Here is a 23,529-nt window from a genome sequence, read left to right on the forward strand (position 1 = left end):
TCCCCGCGCTGTCGCGTGTGAGCCGGAAAGCTGCGGGTTCAATTTCGCACCGAGACACCGCAGTTGAGACACCCGAGCCCCCCGACCGCTAATGGGTCGGGTAGCTAACACGGCCACACCGCGGTAAAGCTGACCGCCCGAAGGACGCGCTCATACCAGCGGGTGTGGGGTCAAAGCCAACGGCCGAGGCGGGAGCTCACCTGTCGATGTGCTGGGGGGCCGAGGACCTCTGGGTGTCCGCGATGAGAAAGTTGAGGCCCGTGATCCACATGGTGACCTCCTCCTCGCTGAAGGCTGAGAGACAGACAGACACACACACACACACACACACACACACACACACAGTCAGTGAGGAACATTCACAGCTGATTGATGAAGATAATCCGATGAAGCAGTTCACTGATGATGCCCTGGTCTGGTCTTGTCACCAGAAGGGCTAAAGGTTCAAATCCCCAGAAGGCAACTGCTGCTCTGCCATTAAGTTTTAAAAAAAAAAAAAAAAAAAAAAAAAAAATTAAATGTCTTTTTTTTCTTTCTCTCCCTCTGCTTTCTACTCCACCAGGTCACGTGTTCTGACAATACGACAGACCGCAGGTAATTTTCTTCTTTTACCGTCTTACGGTCAAATTATTTGCGTTTCCTCCTAAAATCACTACCTGGGACGGCAGAAGGTCAACGTGGGACTTGTCTCATCCTTTTGTCCTTCACCTTTATTAACTCGGCAACAACGTTCTGTCGTCGCCTCCATCTCAGAGCTCTTTTGTACAAGAGCACATGAGCCGAGGGATGAATTTTCTTTAGCTCAGATGATTAATAAATAATCTGCATTATATCTTAAAAATAAATGAGGAAATATATAAATGCATACACAGTCAGTCCCCGGGTTACGAACGCCCGACTTACATACAACCTGTAGTTACGAACCAGCCCCCGTAAAGGCTATTATATTAAAAATTTGAGTTACATACAACGATTTGTAATAACAAACGGGCGCTACTTTGCGATGAGCATTAAAGCATTTTGCATCTACAGCGGTTTTCAGTCGGACCACGTTGCTGTTAAGCGTCTTGTGTGTTACTGTATTTGGCTTTAATTTTTTTTGTTCTTACCCTCCTAGCCATGGCACCAAAGCGTAAATGTGATGCAAGTGATGGTGAAGCATCCAAGAAAAGGAAAACGATCACGACTGAAACTAAAGTGGAAGAAATAAAGCTATCAGGAAAAGATGAAATGCCAACAATCACTGGAAAAGTGAACATTAAAGTTTCTTTAATGTTTTTTGTACCCACACACACACTCTCTCTCTATTATAAATACTGTAGTTATATTTATTATCATCATCACACTGTATTATTATTAGTACTGTATTATTATATTAAAGATGTTTTATTGCATCCAAAGTGTTTCTTTAATGTTTTTTATGCATAGAAAGGTAAAATATCCCAAGACAAACATTTGACCGACGTTGGATACCCACCATAGCTAACCGTTCCGACTTACGTACAAATTCGACTTAAAGACAGACTGAGGAATGGAACTGGTTCGTAATCTGGGGACTGCCCGTATATGAATTAATTAAAAAAATAAAATACTGGATTACGCTAAAATCAAACACTGGATTGAATGAAACAACTGAAATACATCAAGTTAAAATTAAAATACTAAATACCTTAAGTTGCCTGACTTGACACAGCAACACAGACCTCTGGGATCATTAACTCCCTTTTCCTGGGACGTCTGTAAATTAAGTCCACGTACCGTACGCACACAACACACCGCACGCATCAAACACTGTATGCAGGGCTCACGTCCGCAGCTTCGAACCCCTTTCTCCAAACGCTCGGTGGGTTGGGGGAAATGGGGCGCGGGGGGGCCCACCTGCCACACTCAGGGTCTTGAGGCGGAACTCCAGGCCGTGAAGGACGATGAAGCAGAGCGACAGGTCGAGTTTGCGCGCCTCCTCGGGGTAGCGCTCAAAGTCACGGGAGCCCTTCCCCAGGCGCAGCTCCTTGATCTCCGTTACGTCGACTGCAAAACCACGGGAACAAACGTTCAAAGGAGTCCTCGCCGAACTCCAGTACGTTAACCGCTTTTTGGCGCAAATAGAGCCCTTTTTGTACCAATCACAAATATAACCGCTTCTTAGTTGCAAATATTTACGTTTACATTTATTCACTTAGCAGATGCTTTTCTCCAGAGCGACTTCCAATGAACTCTATGTAGCGTTATGAGCCCACACACATTATTCACCGCGGTGACTTACACTGCTAGATACTCTACTTACAAAGGGTCACTCATCCATACATCAGTGGAACACACTCTCTCTGTATCAAATACCGTCCATCTTGGCTGTGTCCTATAGCCGTGTCCCCGCTCAGCTCTCACCCAAGCGTAAAACCATCTCTCGCCTCTGATCATAATGAGCCCTAACGCAAAAAGGCACGGAAGGAAATGCTCAAAGGTGGAGAGGCGAAAGGCAAAGGAAAGCCTTACCTATCAGTTCACAAGTCAAGGTGAGAAATGTAAGAAATTCTCCATCAGCATCGTTACGAATGACTTTGGATAATTTTTTTTTTTTTTCCACTGCTCACTTATTGAAAATGATCCTTCGCCAGTGGCTCAGCAAACAGGGTTATGGGTAATTATGCTTATGACATTATGTAGGGCCCAGATACTCAATATGGATTTTGCGTATTGAATATAGATGAACCTTCCTGGCTCGGGAATCATTGTTTACTTAATCAACAACTTGTTTTACAACAATTCATATGTTCAGGGACGAATTACACTCTCAATGCGCGGGAATCCTGTACAAACCCCTCCCCCCCGATGACGGCGAGACACACACGGCTCCTTAATCGCCCCACTATGACTGAAGGGGAACCAAGCCGGTAAAAACATGAATCTTAATTTTAAATATTAAATAGCCCATTACATTCCTTGTGTATTTGTTTCAGATATAAACATAACTAATAAAATAAACACCCCCCCACCCCCCCACGAACTGAAACACTACACTCGTGGTGTTTAAGTGTAAATAAGTGACGGAACAGTGCTGGTTCTGAGGTCAGGGGACGGGACTTGTTTCCAAAGGTCACAAGGCGAGGAGGTAAACAAACAGTACAGGACACTGCCCCCCTCCCCCCCCCCCCACACACACACACCCCACTCCCTCCCCCCTGAAGGGTCCCCGAGTTGTCAATGCGTCCACGCGCAGTGCAGGGTGCGGGATGAACAAACACACGGAGGGACAAAGGTCGCGTCCCACACAACTCTCACAACAAGGAGGTGAACCAAGACGTGACACGTACACACACTCCCTGAGAAAGAGGGAGGGAAATGCACAAAAACAGCGAGTACAGAGTGTAACACACACACACACGCGCACACGCACACAAGCTGTGTCCGTCTCTCGCTCCACCACAACGTCCACACCCAGTTGACCGCTGTGGGTCGGCGCCACCCAACCGGGCCCATCCACACGCACAGGGTGGGTCCGCCCAGCCACCAATTTGGGCCCCTGTGGTCAAACCACTGGAGTCACGATCAGAGGGTTGCAGGTTCGTATCCCATGTACAGCCCTTCCGAGGAACTTGCTTAGTCTTAAAAACGAGTTTCGAACACATAACAACATACAGTACATTACTGCCTCCAAAAGGGTTAGGGTTCAAGTCTTAAAGAGGCCCTGCTTAAAAAAACTCAAACTGCCTAATTACAAGATGGAATAGTAAATCAAGGTAAATTTTACAGTAAAGTGGGTGAAAGGATCTGCTAGGCAACTAAAACAATAAGAACAATATTAATGGAGAGCAGCAGTGTGCCCCCCCCCCCCCAGAGTACACAGCGCACTGTGGAAACCTGAGACGTGGCAGCGCTGCTGACTCTGGCTCCGAGTGCGGCCAAGACTTCCTGTGTGCGGGACACAGGGAGATAGTGTGTGTGTGTGTGTGTGTGTGTGTGTGTTACTGAAGAAGAGGGAAAGACAAAGAGGGGGAGAGAGAGGCACAGAGAGGAGAGGTCTAAGATGAAGGAGCAGGTTTTCAACTTCTCCTCTCCTCTCACACACACACACACACACACACACACACACACACGGAGATAGAAAACCCATAAACCAGACCAGAATGGAATTCCTCACAAGAGGCCACAGCGAGAGCAAACAGGCCACGCCCGGCGGTAGGGTGCCTGCGCTGGGACAGGGTGCGGCACAACGCCCGAATTGGGGGGGGTACCGCGGCGGAGCGTCCGTCGGAGGGACAAGACGACTCTCCGTCTCGCACCTTCACACTGCAGGGTTTTTTTCTGCTCGAACTTGAGGACGTTTTACTACGTCTCACACGTCCTCTCGATGGGCTAAAGTGGAAACGCAGCAAAGCCTTCAATTCAGGCATCGGGTGGCGCCGCGGTCAAGGAGTCGAACTCGAGACGATGAGACTCTGGCATCGAATCGAATAGAGGCTGATGATGGGAAAAGTCGGAGGAAGAAGAAGAGGACGAACGAGAACCGGGTGGACGGACTTGATCAGAGACAACGGGCACAAGCGCGGACAGAATTTTCTGGAAGCACTCCGTATAGATGGTGTCCAAGAGCGTCCGGCGACCCGACCCGAGCTGGAGGAACATTCACCACCGGACCAGTATAATGCTCAGCTTTGTGCTCCGTCCTGCACCCAAGGGCTACGGCTTAGCGCCGAAACAATGTACAGCGGGGTGACGTACCGCAGTAACGCAACTCTAAACAACGGCTGAACTCCTGAGACCGACTGTTTCGGTCACACGGCTCGTGGGTCCCGACCCTTATCTCGCACGCGGGGCGCGGACCAATTTGCGGTCCGGTGCCGAGCGAGGACCTCGACGGGCGCATTGTGCGGCCTCGTTATCACTTCCGCCCAGCTGCCTCCTTTTGTCTCTTCTCTTTGTCTCCCTTTGAGGGGTTTCCTCCGGTTGCCGAGGAGCTCCACCCCCCACCCATCTGACTGGCGGCGTTGCCCCTCCTTCGATGAGAGCTCTCTCACACAAGGCTAACTGGCGCGCTCCTGCGAGGTCGAACCCTTCGCCCGGAGCGACTCGCCACTTTTAGCCCTCGACACGGTGCCTTTCGGGTGAAGGACCAAGAGACCCGTCTTTACACACGCAGCCAATAGGGGGCAGTAAAGAGCACCCGAAAGAAGTCCGACCGCCGCAATTCTACTCCCTTCCGCAGCATTAACGGCTCCTGAGTGTCGGTTATCAATAACGAGACAAGGAACGTTGGCCGCATTTGCGGGATGAGTCAGTCGACGACACTTTTCTATTTTCAGCCTATTTCCGGCCGTATTAAATAAGCGCTGGGATCCGCCAATTTGCAAAATTAATCCGTTCTTGAAAATGGTGCCGATATCGACGTTTCCGTTACCGAAATCCTATTTCAAATCAATTTAAACGGAGAGAAACGCGTTTCCCGCCGATTCGAAAACCCCAAACCAATTTGCCCAAATACCTCTAGAACGCTGTAGGACTCCTGTATAACCACCAACCCATGATTTCACACAACATAAAACATATTTACACACTTAGCGCATCACTTCTCCGCAGGATGAGCAATAAACCAACCGGGGATCCACTGAGAAAGTTGCGTTTATTGGGAACAACTTTCTAAAACTACACAGTGCTGCTGTCTGCGGTCAAAGACACACCGGTGGAATTTGACACACTTCCTACAACGCAGAGCGTGACACACAGCTCTCTTTTGAAGCAACACTCACGTTCTACACACACCAACCGACGGAAAGATCCGGATGCAGACACACACACACACGCTACAGCGCATCACTGCGCTTCCGTTTCACTCGAGTTACACGCTTTGGACAAATTTCATTTCTGTTCCATAAAACTGGGCATGAAAAGCAAAGAGGCGAAATTCTGGTAAATCCACGAATGCCTGAATTAAATTCTTTGACCGAGGAACTCGCATTGAGTTTCTGCAGCAAAAATGACCGTTTTGTGTTACTACACAGTAGGTTAGATTACACTGGTCTATCTGCTGCCTTCTTCTCCACACCCTTTCAGGGCCTAGAACTGCACCCTTTCACAGCTTTATGAACACACACACAGTCATTCCGCTCGGGTTCCAAGAATCAAAACACGTGGGCGACAACCGGGGCTCGAACCAACAACCTTCGGGCCGCAAGCTCGGTCTACTTCTCTAAAGGCCCCAAGCTGCGCGGCACCCTGTGTGTTCGTTGACCTGATGCATCGAGCTGTGGGCTCACGACCCAAAGGGATGCTGCGAGGGATAGCACGTAGAGGAAGCGGACAGGATCACACACTCAAAGACACGCCGACACACACGTGGCCCGAACAGGCCTTGATCAACACACTCGCGCACCGGGTTGGGGGCGGGACCGCTCGCGATGCTCCTGCGACTACCGTTTCTTAACCGTCGCTGGGGTCAGCAGTGGAGGCGTGGCCTAACGCACCCACACACCGGCTGGCAGAGAGAGCGCTAGGACACGTGACCGACGGTCCACCGGACCACGGATCACACGTGAAACAGGAGTGAGCTGCGGACACGCGAGGCTGCACACGGCACCGTGTCGCGACCGCTATCGAATGCGGGCAAAACACGTAAAACCGGCAGGACCGAACAGCGGCGCGTTGCCGGAAAACAACACGCAAACACGCCTGGAAGGAGGAAAAAACAAACACGGGTGTCTCTGTCCCGAGCCCATTTCCTACAGGCGCTCCTTCCTGTCCCCAGACGGCCTCTCGGTCCCGCTCGTGTGCGTGTGTGAGAGAAAGAGTACAATTTATTCTTACAATTATGCATCTTTGCTTTATTCTTAAACATATGCAAATTATTACAATTTATAATTAAAATCATTTCTATATTTTTATGTTCCAATAAACACATATTGCATTTACGTTAAAGTAACTCTTTTATAATTCATTCTTAAATTCCTATTCTTTGCTCCTTACATCAGTTTATCCCTATAATGTTTTCTTAGATTCTCGGCTATACAGACAATCAAAGGTGGAGGCGATCATTCTCCGCTGAGGGTCCTGCTGTTCTGGAGCCTATCTTTGAAGTGGGAAATCGTAGGTGTGATGCATGCGCGCGCGCGCACACACACACACACACACTCTGATACACTGGGAAGTTTCCGGTGCTTTCTCATGGCGAACATAAACACGCAGGAAATCTGCAGGAGTGTGTGATATGATATGAAGCCTTCACCTCCAGCTTATGGAGTGGTCATTTTTCTGAACATGTGCTAATAATCACAGAATCGTGCTTCCACAGCGTGTGTGTGTGTGTGTGTGTGTGTGTGTGTGTGGGCCATTTAGGGGGGGTGAAGAGTTGAACGATGAATGAGTGAAGCTTTAACAGAACTCAGCAGACAGGAGCTGTCCAGCCACGATGTCTCACTCATTCATTCAGACACACACGCACACACACTGCAAGGTAGGGATCCTGAGAAGAGGCTCTCGGGAGGCCAGGTTCAGAAAGCAGAGTATGTGGGCAGACGGCAGCCGTGTGTGAGAACCGATGGGGCCGAGGGTGTGGCTGGAATGGGGGATTGTGGGAAAGTGAGCTGGGGGGGGGGGCAGAGAGGATGGGAGAATGAAAGTTCAGTTGGAGGAGACAGTCGAATGAGGAGAAATGGAAACACACACACACACGGGACTCCAGGAATGTACCCTTCTACAGGGTGGGGGGGTGCGTGGGAGAGCATGTGTGTGTGAGAGAGAGAGAGAGAGAGAGTTTACAAGCAGGGAGACAGTGAGACCACAGAGCGTCTTTGATGAATGACTGACCAACCACTTGCGGTTACGCAGACACAGGGGTGTGTGTGTGTGTGTGTGCGCACACAGAGCCCTGTGGGGGAGGGGGAACCACATCCACATGGCTCATTTATCTTTAATCAATAATCATTGGGGGGGGGGGCACCCCACAGAAGAAGTGATGCTCTTAACCACCATAGTCTTTTACTACAGTAATTCAGGTTAAATTTGTTCCCAGAGGCTACAGCCTCACCACCCAACAGGATCTGAACCCTAACCATTCTGGTACATTTATTGTTCTGATGCTTCTCTTAAAGTAGTTTACACTTATTTACCCTGTTATACTGCAGGGAATTTTCACTGTATGAATTCAGGGTAAATACCTTCATCAGGCTTACCACAGCAGGACATGGGATTCAAACCTGAGTCCTTGAAGTGCAAAGGCAGCAATTCTTACCCCTGGACCACCTGGTGCCCCAACACCCATCTGATCTGCCCTGCAGTCTCACTTTCACACAACAGACTCCCTTTGGGATTTGAACCAACAACATTCAGGGCAAACCTGTGTGGGAGCACCCCCCCACCCGAACACCGTGTGACACCCACAATCTCAGTGTGTGAACAGCAGAGTGTCTCCACGGTGTCCACCTGGACGGACGTGTGCCGCAACTTTGCGCACCGCTTAGCGGATGTGATCCAAAACACAGTGACTCAGAACCTTATGGAAAATACAGTAATTATTTCATCTAAAAAAGGCAGGGGAGCAGGTGCCGCCTTTGGACTCCGAGGATCCAGGTTCGAATCCCACCTCCTACTCATTGATGTAGGTACTTAACTTGAACTGACACATTAAAAATTACCCTGCTGCATAAATGGGTAAATCAGTGTTATTAGTTTCTTATTCAAGGTTACACTTATTTGACTCTTCTGTTCAACAATAAAAAAAAACCCACTGACGTACCATAGTACACACTGCACATTCTACACTGCTCTGGCTGCTCAACTTCCAAACACAACAGACTGTTTGTATTTTAGTTTGTTCATAACTCTAAAATCCCTTTCGTCCAAAACAACAAAAAGTTTTTTTTACAGCTTAGATTCTGACAAAAATCTCAATAATACATTTTTAAAAATAAATTTATTTTTTATTAACAACCAACCACATTTTTCAGTCACAGTCTAAGTTATTTGTGTATAAGAATATGTTGACAGAAGGAGCCTCCTGGCAGGTCGTGACCCCAGACTGACTGCAGTTCTGCTCACTGTCCAATGATCCCCAAACCTCGGGGGATGGGGGGGGGGGGGTCACTCTGTCTCGGTCACCTGTCTCCCGTCCATCTGGTGCCTGTGGGGACTGGACCCAAACTGCCGCTGAGCTGGGAGACAGATGGTCCTCCAGTGGAGGTGGAGGAGGTGGAATTATTATGTAAAAGCTGTGGGCTGCAAACCCTGCGATTGAACTACTGAGTGGGGTCCTCAACCGCAACTTCAACACACACACACACACACACACACACACAGTCTTGTTTATGTTTCTATTTCTGAGACCCACTGTCTGTCTGCTGGGCAGCTGCGCTCCCACCACAACACCTGTGTGTGACACCTGTGAACGGAGCCGCAACTGATGCCCCCCCCCCCCCCCCCCCCCCATACAGCCCTCTAACCACGGTAATGTGACAGTTTACAGTGCTCTACTGCTACTGAGGGAAAGAGTAGAACAACAACCTGTCTCTCAACAGCAGCCATGGAGCGCACAGCTGGACTGGACACCTGGAGACACCTCAATTACATGTAAATGAGGAGCAGGCAGGACAGAGGTTAGAGACTCTGCCTCTGCACTTGCAGGTTGTATGTTCAAGTACCACCTCCTGATGGAGAACTTGGGAGCGATGAAATCACCCTGACTCGATACAGTGAAAATGACTACAGAGCAACACAATAAATCACTGAAAATACCTGAACAATGCAAGCCGCTTTGGGGAAAAGCATCAGCGCGGTGAAAAAAAAGCACCTGGGTGGCACCCAGTTCCACACCTGGACGGGGAGCTGGATTGGACCACTGGCTGAACACCTGGAGATGGGCCCTGAGAAGAGCACCTGTACACACGTACAAACATCTGGATGGGCTCATGAAGATGTAGACAGTCAGCTGTACGAACCCCTGAATCAACACCACCAGCATCATCATCATCATTTATTCATCTGATGCTTTTCTCCAAAGCAACTTTCAAAGTTAATCTACCGACAGTTATTTACCCTTTGTACAGCTGGGTATTTTTTACTGGAGCAACTTAGGGTAAGTACCCTGCTGGAGGGTACTACAGCCAGGAAGAGGTGGGAATCGAACCTGTGACCTTCGGGTCCAAAAGGCAGCAGCTGTAAGCACTATGCTACCAGCTGCCCAACATCTCTGTGAACATCTGGATCGACACGTGCATGAACATGCACATGAACATCTGGACAGGCTCTGGATGCACACGTGGTGAACCGCCTATGAACACCTGCCAGGGCCCCGACCAAACACCCACCCTCACCCCCCCAGGTCGTACTCACTCTCGCCTTCCACCTTGTCGGGGCTGCGGCTCCACACCACCTGCCTCGTGTCCTGCTTTATCTGGAAGGTTCTCCGCTCGGGCCGCTGGGACTTCTTCTGGTAGAACACGGTCATGACCGTGCCGATCTCGAGGCTGCGCAGGACCCGCGCGACGCCCTCGTGCCAGTCGGGCGCGCCGGCGGGCCCGTCCGCGCAGCCGTCCGCGCTCCCCGCGAACCTCGCGGCGCACATCCTCACAGCATGCCCGCGCTCGGGGACGCGCTCGGGGACGCGCTCGCACGGGGCCGCGCCACCGTCCGCTGTAATTAGCGGTGCTCGCGCGGCAAAGGCGGCAATAATGTAACAAGTCCGATATGAGGAAACGCAGATCAAAGGTGGTGTGAAAAGGCGGGAGGATAAAAGAGAGCGATTGATACAGTTAAAAGAGATGAAACCGGAGCGCGAGGGAGGAGGCGGACACTTGACTTGTTACATAAAACAACATCAATGTTCCTGTGTGAGAAACACGGCGAAACAGCGGCGTCCGAAGATTGAAAATCAAAACGCGGCTGAGCCGCGGCCTCGCGCACGGGCTGCGCGCGACGCGATACGAGCGAAACGACGGTGCTGAATATGCCGATGACTAGTGGTGTGTGTGTGTGTGTGTGTGTGTGTGTCCGTGTCCGACCTGCCAAAGTTTCTCTGCTCCTCCTTCCAGATGCTTCTGGCTTCCCGCCGAGATGCTGCAAGTTGTGCAAAAGAACACGGACGATGTGTGTGTGTGTGTGTGCGCGCGCGGCTATCTATACACACTGTCTCTGTGACTGTCTGTGTGACAGAGCGTCGGTGTGTGTTCCGCCTGCCTGTAAGGACCGTGTGTGTGTGTGTGTGTGTGTGTGTGTGTGTGTGCGTGCGTGCGTGTCAGGGTGTCCTGTCCTTCACCCAGGGGGAGGGAGCGAGCGTCCTGCACGAGCGCTCTTCTTCACACCGACAATCCAATATCGAAACAAACAGTCACACGCGCGCGCACGCGATGCTCACGGCGGCCCAGGTACACGGGGTCCTCGGCTGGTGCTGCTGCTGGTGCGCGCTCACGCTGTAGCGGTCGGCCAGCCCCAGCCGCGCGCCTTCCATCCCCGTCCGAGGGTTCGAACGCGTCTCGCGCTGCGGCCGAGTCTGCGACGAGAGTCCGCCGCTCCTGCGCCGCGTGCACGGCTCGCGCTCCCGCGTTCATATATCAGCGCGCGGTACGAAACGCATCGCCGCTCCTCGTCCCGACGGTTCATGCGCGGGACCGAGCGGCTCGTGCCTGGAGAGCCGGGAGGGGGCGCGCGCCTGGCGCGGGGTAGAGGAGGGGGGGGGTCTAGGTCTGTGCTCTGCGAGAGCGGGGACGCACGAGCGCAGGAGGACTAGAGGAAAACGGAGGAAAACGCGAGAAAGAAGGCCGGTGTGTGGGGGGGCTTTCGGAGCGGAAACAGCGGCATCTAGCGGTCCGTGGAGTGTGACCGACGCTGGTCAACACACACAGCAGGGGGTGCAGCGCTTAGATCCGCTCGCCCAACGCTCAGAAGGACCCGGGTTCGAAGGCCCTTTGACGAAGCCACTGATCCTGAACGGATTCAGCAAAAGTTACTCTGCTGCATAGGTGGGTAAATCGTGTTGAAGTCGATCACCCTTCAATAAAAACAAGAACCCAAGTCATTCCCAGCAAGTGATGATTTTCACCACGGTAAACTGTCCTCTGCCAAACGACCGTAACGGGAACGTCGTCACCGTTGCGCAATTTTTTACCGCAGCGAAAGCCGCCACGCGTCGGTCCCGCCGCGAGCGATTCGCTCGGTGAAGCGATGACGGTCTCGGGTGAGGAGCAGGAGACGGTGCTGCGCCCACCCCCAAGGCCCAGTAGTGCCCCCCGTGGCAGGGGGTAGTTTGACTGCGCGCGCCCTACGGCCGTTAGGGTCCGTACCTGGTTTACACCGCGGGCGCCAGATAATGGGCTCGCACAACGTAAGGAGCAGTGCTGAGAGTTGCTGTTCTCCGCATGAGGGTGTAGGTTCGAATCCCACCTCTGACCGCAGTACCCTTGATAAAGGTTCTTACCCCGAATTGGTGCTGTAAAAATTACCCCACTGCATAAACGGGTAAATCAGTAGCTTGACATCGTGAGTCACCCTGGAGGAAAAGTGTCAGATAAATGAATAACTAAAGATTGTAATGAGAGTAACAGCATTAAGGCAGCTGACCCAACCCTGCCTTAGATCAGAGGAAACTACCGTTTGACCCGTTTGAGGAATCTTTTACTCACCCGGCCTTAGAGTGACCTGATATTTAATGGCAGTTCTGGGCCTGGTGTGTGTGTGTGCGTGTGCGCGTGTGTGCGCGCGTGCATGCGCATTTAAGCCTGCATACTTCTCCTTTACCACATCCAGCTGTGTGTGTGTGAGGGAGGCGGGCTGGTGTTTGACATCACCGTGCAGAAATGCCTAATCGGCTCCACATGGTCAGGCTGGGCGTGTGCGGGACCCCTGGCTACCGGTCACAGAGAGGCCGATCGGAGGTACGCGCGGCCCACCCCGCGTCTGCTGGAATGAGGGGCGGGGGGTGGGAGGGAGTTGGACCAGAGGCGGAGCGCAAGGGAGGGTCATCGCCACATTTTCATCGGCTAGGGTGCTGCGAGTAATACTCAGCATTCCCAGTAGAAATAATTATTTCTAGTATTATTATTAGTATTATGGTCAAACACGAAACCAGTGAAAAGAAACTAGTCCGACGTAAGAAATGCAGATATTTATTTCTTCACCCGGACATTATAGGTAGAGTCAATCTTCCAAGTTTATGCAAAAAGTCTGCAGAAATATTTTCAGATACAGGAAATAAAATTCAGCGATTTCATGCTTCGTTTCTAATAGTTAATAATGGGACAACCTGTGTTTTCGTAGTTCGTTACAACAAAGCCACTTGGTAGCTCTGATCACCTGAAACGGCGACTGGCTGCAGGAACACGTTGGCCTTTCTGCCGTTCCGCACTGCTTTTTGGTACCTGCACTAAATCGCTGCCTCCTCGCTAACATCTCGCATCTCTGGCAACGATTTTGGCACCGGAGCAGGAATTTAAAAACAGAAACGAAAAGAAAAAGAAATAAAGTCATCTCGGCATAGGACGTATCGAATTTTTACGGCGAAACGTTTCGCGCGGTTCCGCGCTTCTGTCAGACGCTTGAAAACCCGACGAAACGGAACACGCAGGTATAGCTGCGCAGAGAACTCGAGGCACCTTTCTCCATGAGCGTGAGGGCACGTATACCGTTGATGCAGTTAATCATTATAGGACTAAATAAAAAAAAAATTTAAAAACTTTGAAAAGTGTGTTTCGGAATCAGCGAGTCACCATCTCGCCCAGAAGAGTTTCAAAAAGAACCTGCCGGCGCTGCACTTTCGAGGCTCTGGCGCGTGAGCGAGCGAGCGAGGTCGACGATGGGCCAGCAGGTGGGGCGGCGGTTAAGGACGCACAGACTTGCATTGCGAAGGTTACCTATTCGAAGCCCGTTCCCCACGTCTGCAGGACCCCGGAGGACGGAACGCACCACGGGTCAAACGCTGCAAGGGGCGTTTTAGAAAAGCAGCAGATATGAATTACTGGCGAGCGACAAGCAGTCAAAAGCTAGCGGACGACCTGCGTTCGAACCTCCTCCTTCACGTCTGAGGATCGAGGAAACATTCTTTCGCCGTTCTGCAAATATTACTGAAAGACGCTACATTTCGACCTTCGTTACAACTTATCATCATGGTTACGCAACGAGGAGTCTTTCGTTCACGACGACCGGGACGTTACCGTTCGGAACTGCGGAACGGCTCGTACGAGTCACCGTTATAGCTTTCCGTTCAACGCAGACGTTAGCGGACGACACGGCTCCCGTCATACGAGCCGTGACACGATCCCTCCGTTAACAGAACAGCTCGCGACTTTGCCACGAAAGAAAAACTGTGATTTTAGTCCGAGTGAAAAGTTGAAGAAGGCGGCGGCGCGACACTCCGCCCCCCCCCCCCCGTTCCGTTCCGCACGCTCCCATCCGTGGGTCCACCCGGTCCGTCGGCTCTCTCAGCCGGACGCTGGTTAGTTCCCATCTCTCCTGAGCTCCGTGAGCACCGAGAGGAGCCGGTCCGACAGCGCCACCTGATGGAATAGCGTGAAATGCCACACTGCTCATAAACCACAGCTCCTCTGTCCCTTCGCATACAGTTTTTTTCATACTTTATATATAGTTTCAGTGTGTGTGTGTGTGTGTGTGTGTGTTCCATTACACATGACGTGCACAGTCATGGATGAATTATACACATGTGTAAGGTTGCTGACGCTAAACATCTGGTCTTGTTTTTTTTTGTGGGTGTGCGCATAATTATATCCGCGTGGTGCGCGTAATGGAAAAGGAGTAAGACGGCCGTAACGGGGTAACTCACGGGGTACGCGTCAGGATCGCGCAGCCTCTTATGGCGGGGGTGCAGCATGTCCAGGGAGCGCTGTGCCCTCTCTCTGACCTCCCGCACACTCTCCGGGGGCTGTAGGACCTACGATGGTCGAGGGGAGCCGTGAGCGCAGGCTATACAGGCAGAGCCACGAGCACAGAAAGCACAGAATGTTTTCCCGTCCAGAACGACTAAAATCAACTAAAATAGCTTCTTACGAAGCTGAACTACAGCTATGGCTGAATAACGTTCTCAAAGGCACAAGAAAAGGATCCCTGAAGAGTCTTGAACCTGAAACCTTCTGGTCACAACAGTGCCAGACTAGGGTCCCTCAGGGGACGTGACCCAGCAACCTTCTGGCCACAAGTCAACGGCTGTATTACCCACCAGCCAGGCTCTAAAATCCAGCATTTTAAAGCTGCGCAGCCGATGCAACTGAATCCGGGGTCGTAATCGTTCCAGGAACCGTGGGCAAAGAGGGACGCGGCTTTTTACAGCAAACACAGTAAAATCCCAGCTGAGATCAAATGTAACGGACGCCGTTCCATCAGCCACGATCACATCTCTCAGGAATTCCTTTGTTCTCTCCTGCAGTCCGAGATACCGGAGCTGCTGTCCAAATTCAACTATCCGGCGAAATTAACGTGCATAAGATGAGTCTAAACATCATCATCATCTCAACAGGCGCCGTATCAGGAAGAAACGCGACCCACAGTACCGCGTCCCTTCAGCGTTTCCGAGCAGCGAAGGCAAACGTTAGTGGGTTTGTATTCGGTTCTGTCCAGCAGGAACAATCCTGATCCTTCCCCTTACTGCACGTCACGTTATAAGCCAATTTACTACTAATGTACTTCTTATTCTTCAAGTCACCACCTTTCATGTAATAAAAATGCTTGTTGGGTTGGGTTGGGTTGGCTGTTTAGGGTCCTGTCAGACTGACCACGTGCTGAGCAGAGGATGAAGCTTTGCACACTGGGTAAAAAAAAAAAAAAACAACTTAGTTCTTGGATTAAAGGTCCAAAGATGAAAAATGTGTCAAACGACTTTTCGAGAACTGTTCGGACTACCGGATTATGTGGTTACAAAGGTTTACAGGTGTACGGCTATAAAGGTGTAAATAGGGGCGCAGGGATACAGATACACAGTGTTGCACACATAGAGATATGGAGTTTTACAGGTATACAGGTGCGGATACATACAAGGAAACAAGTCTATAAATGTACGGTGATAGAGACGTACAGGTGTGCACGCATACAGGTGTATCGAGACACAGGTGTACGGATACGCAAATACACAAATATAAAGGTATACAGGCGTACAGGTTTGCAGCAAATACAGGCAGCATCTTATGGCCGAATACGGCGGCCGAAACATACCTGTCCCTGAACGAAAACGTCCCGCCACAGGCTCACCACATGGGCTGGGGTGACGCTGATGGGATTCCGCTCCTGCCCCAGGAGATGACACCGCAGCTCCACGCCCTCCCGGGGGGGCGGCTCGTCGCGCACGCACAACAGGTCCAGCGCGGGGTGGCCCCGGGCGTCCAGCAGCCGGTAGAGGCCCTTCCTCCCAGGCATCGTGCTCTTCTCGGGGTCTTCGGTTACCTTCATGGTGGGCCGGCCCGCCACCTCCACAAGCTGCGACGTGAGCATCAGGTCTCAACGTGGAGCGGAGCAGAACAGAGCTTCGCGAACCCGGAGTCGCAGCCCAAATGGGACCGTCTCCAAAGCGCAAACACACCCATCTACAGCTATGGTTACACAATTACTTCGCCACTGGATTTTATTTTGTTATAGTCTCTCAGAGAAATTTTTCTAAGAACTTCTAATCTGAACGAAACAAGAATGTTTGCGTTCGTCCTCGATCCAGGGAAACTATGAATATTGAACATGCGCAGTGTCTCAGAACACCGTGATCGCCAGGTCAAGACACGGTCGTGGTCACGGTCGCCACCGAAATGGGGTGGACTCACGCAGGCACAAGGTCAAAATACAAATGTGGTTGACTCACTAGGGACAACGATGAGTCTGTTGCCTCTCTTTGGCCTCTACGACACACGGGTCCGTTACCTTGTACACGCAGCCGAGCGAGGGCTGCAGCGTGCACGTGACCAGGTGCGTTCCAACCCCGACGGCATCAATCTCGTTCTCCTGCAGCCGACAGGGAGGGACAACAAATAAGAAAGAAAAACTACACACGTGGACATAAATATATCTGCATGCCTGTTGTCACTGTGTTTGCAAATCCCTGTAAGCGTACCACATATAAACATAAACGTTTGTTGGTTCCCATATTATTTACAAACTTCTCAACAACTGAATCTCACAAGAATAACTGCAATTTATCTGTTATTTAACAACAGTTGTTATTAAACCGAGGGGGTGCGGTGGTGCAGTGGGTTGGACTGCAGTCCTACTCTCCGGTGGGTCTGGGGTTCGAGTCCCGCTTGGGGTGCCTTGCGACGGACTGGCGTCCCGTCCTGGGTGTGTCCCCTTCCCCCTCCGGCCTTACGCCCTGTGTTGCCGGGTAGGCTCCGGTTCCCCGTGACCCCGTAAGGGACGAGCGGTTCTGAAAGTGTGTGTGTGTGTGTGTGTGTGTGTGTGTGTGTGTGTGTGTGTGTGTGTGTGTGTGTGTGTGTGTGTTATTAAACCAGCCGCTAGGTGTCAGTAGAACCCACTAAAGACAATGGCAGTGAGACCTGTCTTTCTTCACCCAGCCACTAGGTGTCAGTAAAAGCCACCAAACACAATGGAAGTGGGACCTGTTTTTTTCCACCCAGCCACTAGGTGTCAGTAAAACACTGAAAGTGCAGTGCTGCCCCGATTCAACTGCATCCACAGTGTTTTAAACGCATATCCGGCATTCCTAAGTGTCGGTGATGAATAACCAGACCGTGAATGTTGTGTGTTTATTCACATTATTTCCATTTTGCAGATGCTTTTCACAAAACTAACTCAGAATAAACAGTACATATGGAGATTAATTATTTACCAATTTATACAGCTGGGTAATTTTAATGGAGCAATTCAAGGCAAGTCCATTGCTCAAGGGAACTACAACCAGAGGTAGGAATCAAACCTGTCACCTTTGGATCCAAAGGCAATAGAGCTACCACTACACTATCAGCTGTTCCTGATTCAGGAGACAAATCTTTCAGTGAACAGTACTGAATACAAGTTTCTGCACACAGAGTAAGTAATTTTAAATTAGTTTAAATTTTAATTAAAATATTAAAGCCTGACAAACTGCCTGTATTCATTATAGCTGTATCCAAGATTTCCACAGAACCTAACTCATAAACACAGGTCATATCTCTGCTATTAAGCTTTTACTGACAGGGACTGAGAGGTATAAAAAGTAACTTTGGATTTATTAATAAATCTAATTACGAACCGCCTTCTGATCCCAATTCTCTTTGTAAGCTGAGGGAATTATGCTCATGGCCATGTATGTTTGAGCACGTGTGTTTACGTGTATGAATGCACTGTTTGTATAACTGTGTAAGTACTGACGTGTGTGTGCGTGACAGAACATGTACAGGTACCGCTGTGCTCCCTTACCGTCTCACTGAGCTCCTCCAGGTTGCACTCTGAGATGTTGTTTGTCCCCACGATGCTGAGGGACAGGAAGTCCGGCTTACCGAACCTGCAGCCACAGAAAGGCTTATAGCGTGACGGGGAAAAGGTGCCTTTATGAGCCGAGTCCAGCCAGCCCCACTCCCCCATCACGCTTACCCTTCAGCGCAGGTGCGGAACACTCGGCGCACTTCCACCGACTGCCTGCAGAGGTCCCCGCTGTCTAGCCGCACACCTCGGGGCTTGTACCCGAGCTCACAGAGGGAGAGAGCCACGGCACAGAAGCTCAGCAGACCACTGTGGGTGAAGTGGGAGGAGCCAAAGGCCTCATTATTGCACCGCCCAATCAGAAAGCAGATCCATTTTATCAATGAAGAGGGAGCAACACAGGGTTCGGTGGCTACAACAAGCAAAGGACCCGGGTTCGAGTCCCCGTCCTGCTGCGGTACCCTTAAAGTACTTTCTCAGAAGTGATACAGCAAAAATTACCCTGTTGTATAAATAGGTCAATCGCTAAGTAACCATACATCGCTGTGGAGAAAAGCATCAGAAATAGAAATTATTAAAATAATGATCAATCTGCTGTTTCAGCAGTCAGATTTACATTGATTGATAGTTGTCATTAGTGGATGACGAAGATAAAACTGTGAAACCGGACCGCAAGAAAACCGTTTTCCCCCCGAGCACAATGGGAAGTCATGGTTTCCAAGGCAGCGTAGAGTACACAAGCGCTCCCTTAACTGTGTCCACACAGCGCATCGCATACTGACAGGACACCTATAGCTCCCCCTGCAGGACGGGCGCCGCACCGCAGTACCTGGCCATGCTGTAGCTGTCGATGACCGGCAGGAAGTTGCTGGGGTACGCGGCGGCGTAGGACACGAAGGCGGCCAGTTCGCCCTCTCGCACCTTGGCCCTGTCCTCGGCCAGCAGGTGGCACACGCGGCTCAGGGATGCGCGGCTCAAGGAGACCAGGTCCACGGGGGGTCCGGGGCCAGCGGCAGGAGGGAGCCTCTGTGAGCAGACCATTGGTCATGCCTTTATTTACTGTTCATTTCACACCAGTGTCCTCGGGTCCAAGAGGGCGTGTCTTTATGAAGGATGTCAGCGACTCACACAAGGCTCCGCCTCCTCCAACGAAGAAAAGGAAGTGATGTAAGAGTGCCCTATGGTGCCCGCCAGAGGGATACCGAACAGGTAGCCAGCCTGGACATTAGTGGTCAAATTGAACCCTGGTAGAAGGGCAAGATGTCAGTATGTAAGTACAATCACAACACCCCCCCCCGCACACACACAAAGTATAAGCAGTAACTGATGGGCAATCACCCCCCAAGTGGTAGAAGGTGGTCACTTAATTCACTCATGATCAGTCACGGTCCCTCACTCCTGCACAGGTTCAAAAAAAGGCTCTCAGTCACCCCCCCCAAGTGTGTGTAGCATGCAGCGGTCACTCACGGTCACTCTCCACCTGTGCGTATGCAGCAGGTAGTGGTCACCTATGGTCACTCACCCCCTATGTAAGCGCAGAGTGAGGCGGTGAGGCTCCCGTCTGGCCCCTGAGCCCTCCGCAGGCCCATTTCCAACAGCTGGAGTTTGGGACCCGCGGCCAGGCGGAACCTGGCCGCGTTGGTGCACACGAGGCTGAGACACACACACACACACACACACACACACAAGAATGAGCCAGTGTGTGGTGCAGCAGGTTACGGACAGGTGTGTGAGGTCACAGCTTCTACCTGGCGTAGTTGACCAAACACAGCAGGCTGCTCTCCAGCAACTGGACCACAGCCAAAGGGCCAGAAACCTCCATGAGGGGGACCTGGGCGCACAACCATCATGACAGTCATCATTACAGTCATCATCATCATCCTCCTCCTCATCCTCAACACGAACATCATAAACAGCATAAAAGCTGAAAAGTACTGCCTCGCCAACACGATGCTCGGCTCCCTTCGTCCACTGGAACAGCTGCAGAGGCACGAGCGCCTTGAGGGGCTACATGGACACACGTGTGTCCCGTCCAGCTAAAGTGACCAGACCAATCGATCGATGAATCATCCCGATTGGCTGATCGATCCGTAAATGACATTGATTTAACTTCAGTCCCACTAAGAACTTTGTAAGTGTCCCAAGAAATGCCTTAAGCGTTCATCCCATTTCAACGTCACACACTCAGTCCTTCCTGTTCAGATATTTATGTGGTTTTACTTTTTCCAAATTTTGTTCCTGGGAAATAATTTCATAATACATCAATAATAAATTAATTATTCCATATATTAAATTTTATTACCCTTTCGACCCTTTTTAAATCACTTGGGTGGTTGTAGTGGCAAACTGCCTGTGTAAAAAATAATTTTTTTTTTTTAAACATATTTTTTAAATACAGAAAATAGTTGGTATTTTACACTCGCTATTTTTGTAAAATTTCCTGCGTATGCAGGGTAACAGGAATTTAGCCTAAGTTTCATGTTCATGAAGGGTCTACTGTATCTAAAATAAATTTTTAAAAATTACTGAAAGAGTAAATTTACAGCCTTCATTTATCCGACTGGCTGCAGCAAGATGAATATTGTACATCATATTTCAATAAATGATTAAGGGTCCAAAACAGAGGACGGCAGTGCACAAGGCTGCCTCCAGCTGAGAGCGTGGGTACACAGTTCCCACAATGCATTGCACCTCATGGTCTCTCACAGAGCCGCTTGGTTTCGGTTTATCGCACCAAACCAGATCCGAGACCAGATATACGAAAATGACGAAAATTAATTATAATAGACATTAACGATCTCTGAGTGGACATGTGAAAAACCGCATATCTGGAGAGGAAATAACGAGAGATGAGAGTATATATCATGGTGTGTTCTTTACAGGTGTGCTCCACGGGGTGGCGCAGTATGTGTGTGTAGACAAATACACCCCCCCCCCCACAACAAGAGGGTACTATGAAACACTCTGAGGACTCGTTCATTCAACGTTGACTGCTAACATTCTCGAAAAATCTGTATGCAGTAAAGAGCTCTTGAACCCAAGTCTCCACGTCCGTCGTCGTGATTCTCTACCCCCAACGCTGCCGACCAATCAACCAATCACAGCAGTCCATCGATCGGGGTCACCTGGCGAAACCCTACACGAACACCCTCTCCCTAGCGAGCACGTTTCCCTCTGCGGAACTCTATTTTAGCGCTGAAGACCCCGGGCCATCCCATGGCATCGTCGAGGCCACTGTTACAGCAGCATCCCAGTCAGTCAGTGTGACGTCAGCGAGCGGAGTAGCCAGACAGGGACCCACCCTGGCGAACGCAGCGCTTCCCTCGGGGACGGCGCGCACGGTCACCCCGCTGCAGTCGAGCCGGCGCAGGTACGAGAAGAAGTCCGGGTGGGTGTCGGGGGGCAGCGCCGAGCGCAGGTACCGCACCTCTGTGTGGCGGAAGAGGGAAACGGAGATACGCTGCAGTCACACACCCCGCTTCTGGGATAGATCATTATAAGATAGGCTCCAGACCACCGTGACCCGGCTGCACTGGTGACTGGACACACAGCCAGGCAACCAAGCAGCGCGCAGATTGATTTTTGGCAGCGCAGGGGCTGCGTTTCCAGCTAAAGTTCCCAGGTGAAAACTTTGGCTACGTTTTAGACACCTGTAGAGCACCGCGCGCGCACTTTGTCCTGCCCAGTGCCCACCCCCCCCCTCCATCCCGAGGTAGATTATTATACGTAAATCGATTGGAAAGTTCCCGAAAACAACCCAAGACCGTCGCTGAAGTACAAGAAGAACAAAATTTGTAATACCTTGCTTGAGTAGAAAAATACAGTAAAAGCACGTAAACGCAGTAAAAGTGACAGGCTCGGTCCCGCCACATCTCTCTCTCTCTGGCCCCCGCGAGCCGCTCACCTTCCTCGGAGAGGCGAAACCCCCCCAGGAAGCGCGTGCACTCGCGCAGCCCGCAGAAGAGCGCGAACCCCCCCTGGAACGGGTTCGAGCGGAAGAAGAGCTCGAAGGCGGCGGGCTCCTCGTGCCGCCGCGCGCTCCAGTACCCGTATGCCATGGTGAACTGGTACAGGTCCGTGAGCAGCGACGGGACTCGATCGGGCACTCGAACCCGCGCCGCGCGCTCCGGCGCTGCCATGTTCGCGAGCGCGCTGTTGCGGAAAGTCCGTGCTGAGATTTCTGGGACTTTGAGTTTATTGCTCCCCCTCCGCCAGCGCCAGGACTCGAACCCAGCTCGTACTGGGAGGAGGTTAGACAGAACTGTTCAAGTCAAGTGCGAACGGACAGATGGGTCTTTCGGCCGCGTATGGCCAGCGCGTGCACTTTCACCACGGTAAGCACGTGCTGTACACCCGCGGAAGCTTCGAGACGCTTTCAGGATAGAGAGGTTGGGAGGACACTGACTGGGCGGAACCTAATGAATATAGAGAGAAGGACAGAAAAAAATATATAAAGAGGAGAAAAAGTGACAGAAGGAGACGGAAAGAAAGATAAATTATATATATAGAAAAAAATATTATATATATATATATATAGGGGGTGCGGTGGCGCAGTGGGTTGGACCACAGTCCTGCTCTCCGGTGGGTCTGGGGTTCGAGTCCCGCTTGGGGTGCCTTGCGATGGACTGGCGTCCTGTCCTGGGTGTGTCCCCTCCCCCTCCGGCCTTACGCCCTGTGTTTCCGGGTAGGCTCCGGTTCCCCGTGACCCCGTATGGGACAAGCGGTTCTGAAGATGTGTGTGTGTATATATATATATTTGTATATGTATTTCTCCATCTCCTTCTCTCAATCTCCTATATATACTGTGTACAGTATAGACAGGAGCGAAGCTGCAGGCTGTGCAAAGACGCCCCTGAAAGTCCAGCACATAGTAGCAGGGTGTGAGATACAAGCCGGAACGGCGTTCACAGAACCAAGTGGCTGGAAGAGTTTAGAGGAACATCTGAGCAGAATATGGACCGAAGGCTTGATGAACCGCTACACTCCAACCGGACCCCTTCGCTCGTCTACTTCTGCTCGCTCGGTGGTCCCCCGCACGAAAGGCAAAGCTCGGAGGTTCTCGGTTCTGGCTCCGTTGTGGTGGGATGACCTTCCCCCGTCACTCAGAACTGCTGAAACTCTGTCTACGTTCAAGAAGGGTCTGAAAACTCACCTTTTCCGGACCCATATCTCCCAAGATCTCTCCAGCTCACCTATGGTGTAAAT

At 51.0% G+C, this 23,529-nt stretch overlaps 2 protein-coding genes across 3 annotated transcripts in view; both read right to left on the reverse strand.

Moving 5' to 3' along the window:
- The window catches only part of LOC108932661 (1-phosphatidylinositol 4,5-bisphosphate phosphodiesterase gamma-1-like), a 32,603-nt gene extending 21,828 nt beyond the window's left edge, over positions 1 to 10,775 (reverse strand). The window contains exons 1-3 of one of the 2 annotated variants that reach the window (XM_029255062.1): positions 10,318 to 10,775; positions 1,879 to 2,028; positions 201 to 294 (exon numbers count right to left, since the gene is read on the reverse strand). In XM_029255062.1, the coding sequence (XP_029110895.1) occupies positions 201 to 294; positions 1,879 to 2,028; positions 10,318 to 10,549 (476 nt within the window). In that variant the 5' untranslated portion in view covers positions 10,550 to 10,775. Of the gene's footprint in view, positions 1 to 200; positions 295 to 1,878; positions 2,029 to 9,775; positions 9,999 to 10,317 lie in introns of those variants that run through there. The other variant, XM_029255063.1, reaches the window with a different exon arrangement.
- Positions 10,776 to 12,686: 1,911 nt separating this feature from the next.
- On the reverse strand, positions 12,687 to 22,620 carry naprt (nicotinate phosphoribosyltransferase). The gene is made up of 12 exons (XM_018749204.2): positions 22,229 to 22,620; positions 21,626 to 21,753; positions 20,073 to 20,155; positions 19,847 to 19,977; positions 19,453 to 19,568; positions 19,154 to 19,350; positions 18,496 to 18,633; positions 18,322 to 18,406; positions 16,831 to 16,911; positions 16,138 to 16,398; positions 14,756 to 14,863; positions 12,687 to 14,471 (listed from the first exon to the last, which is right to left on the reverse strand). The coding sequence occupies exons 1-12, from the start codon at positions 22,461 to 22,463 to the stop codon at positions 14,412 to 14,414; spliced, it is 1,623 nt and encodes a 540-aa protein (XP_018604720.2). The 5' UTR covers positions 22,464 to 22,620; the 3' UTR covers positions 12,687 to 14,411.
- Between the last annotated feature and the right edge of the window lie 909 nt (positions 22,621 to 23,529).

This window comes from Scleropages formosus, chromosome 9 (genome assembly GCF_900964775.1).
Source record: "Scleropages formosus chromosome 9, fSclFor1.1, whole genome shotgun sequence".
Lineage (NCBI taxonomy): Eukaryota > Metazoa > Chordata > Actinopteri > Osteoglossiformes > Osteoglossidae > Scleropages > Scleropages formosus.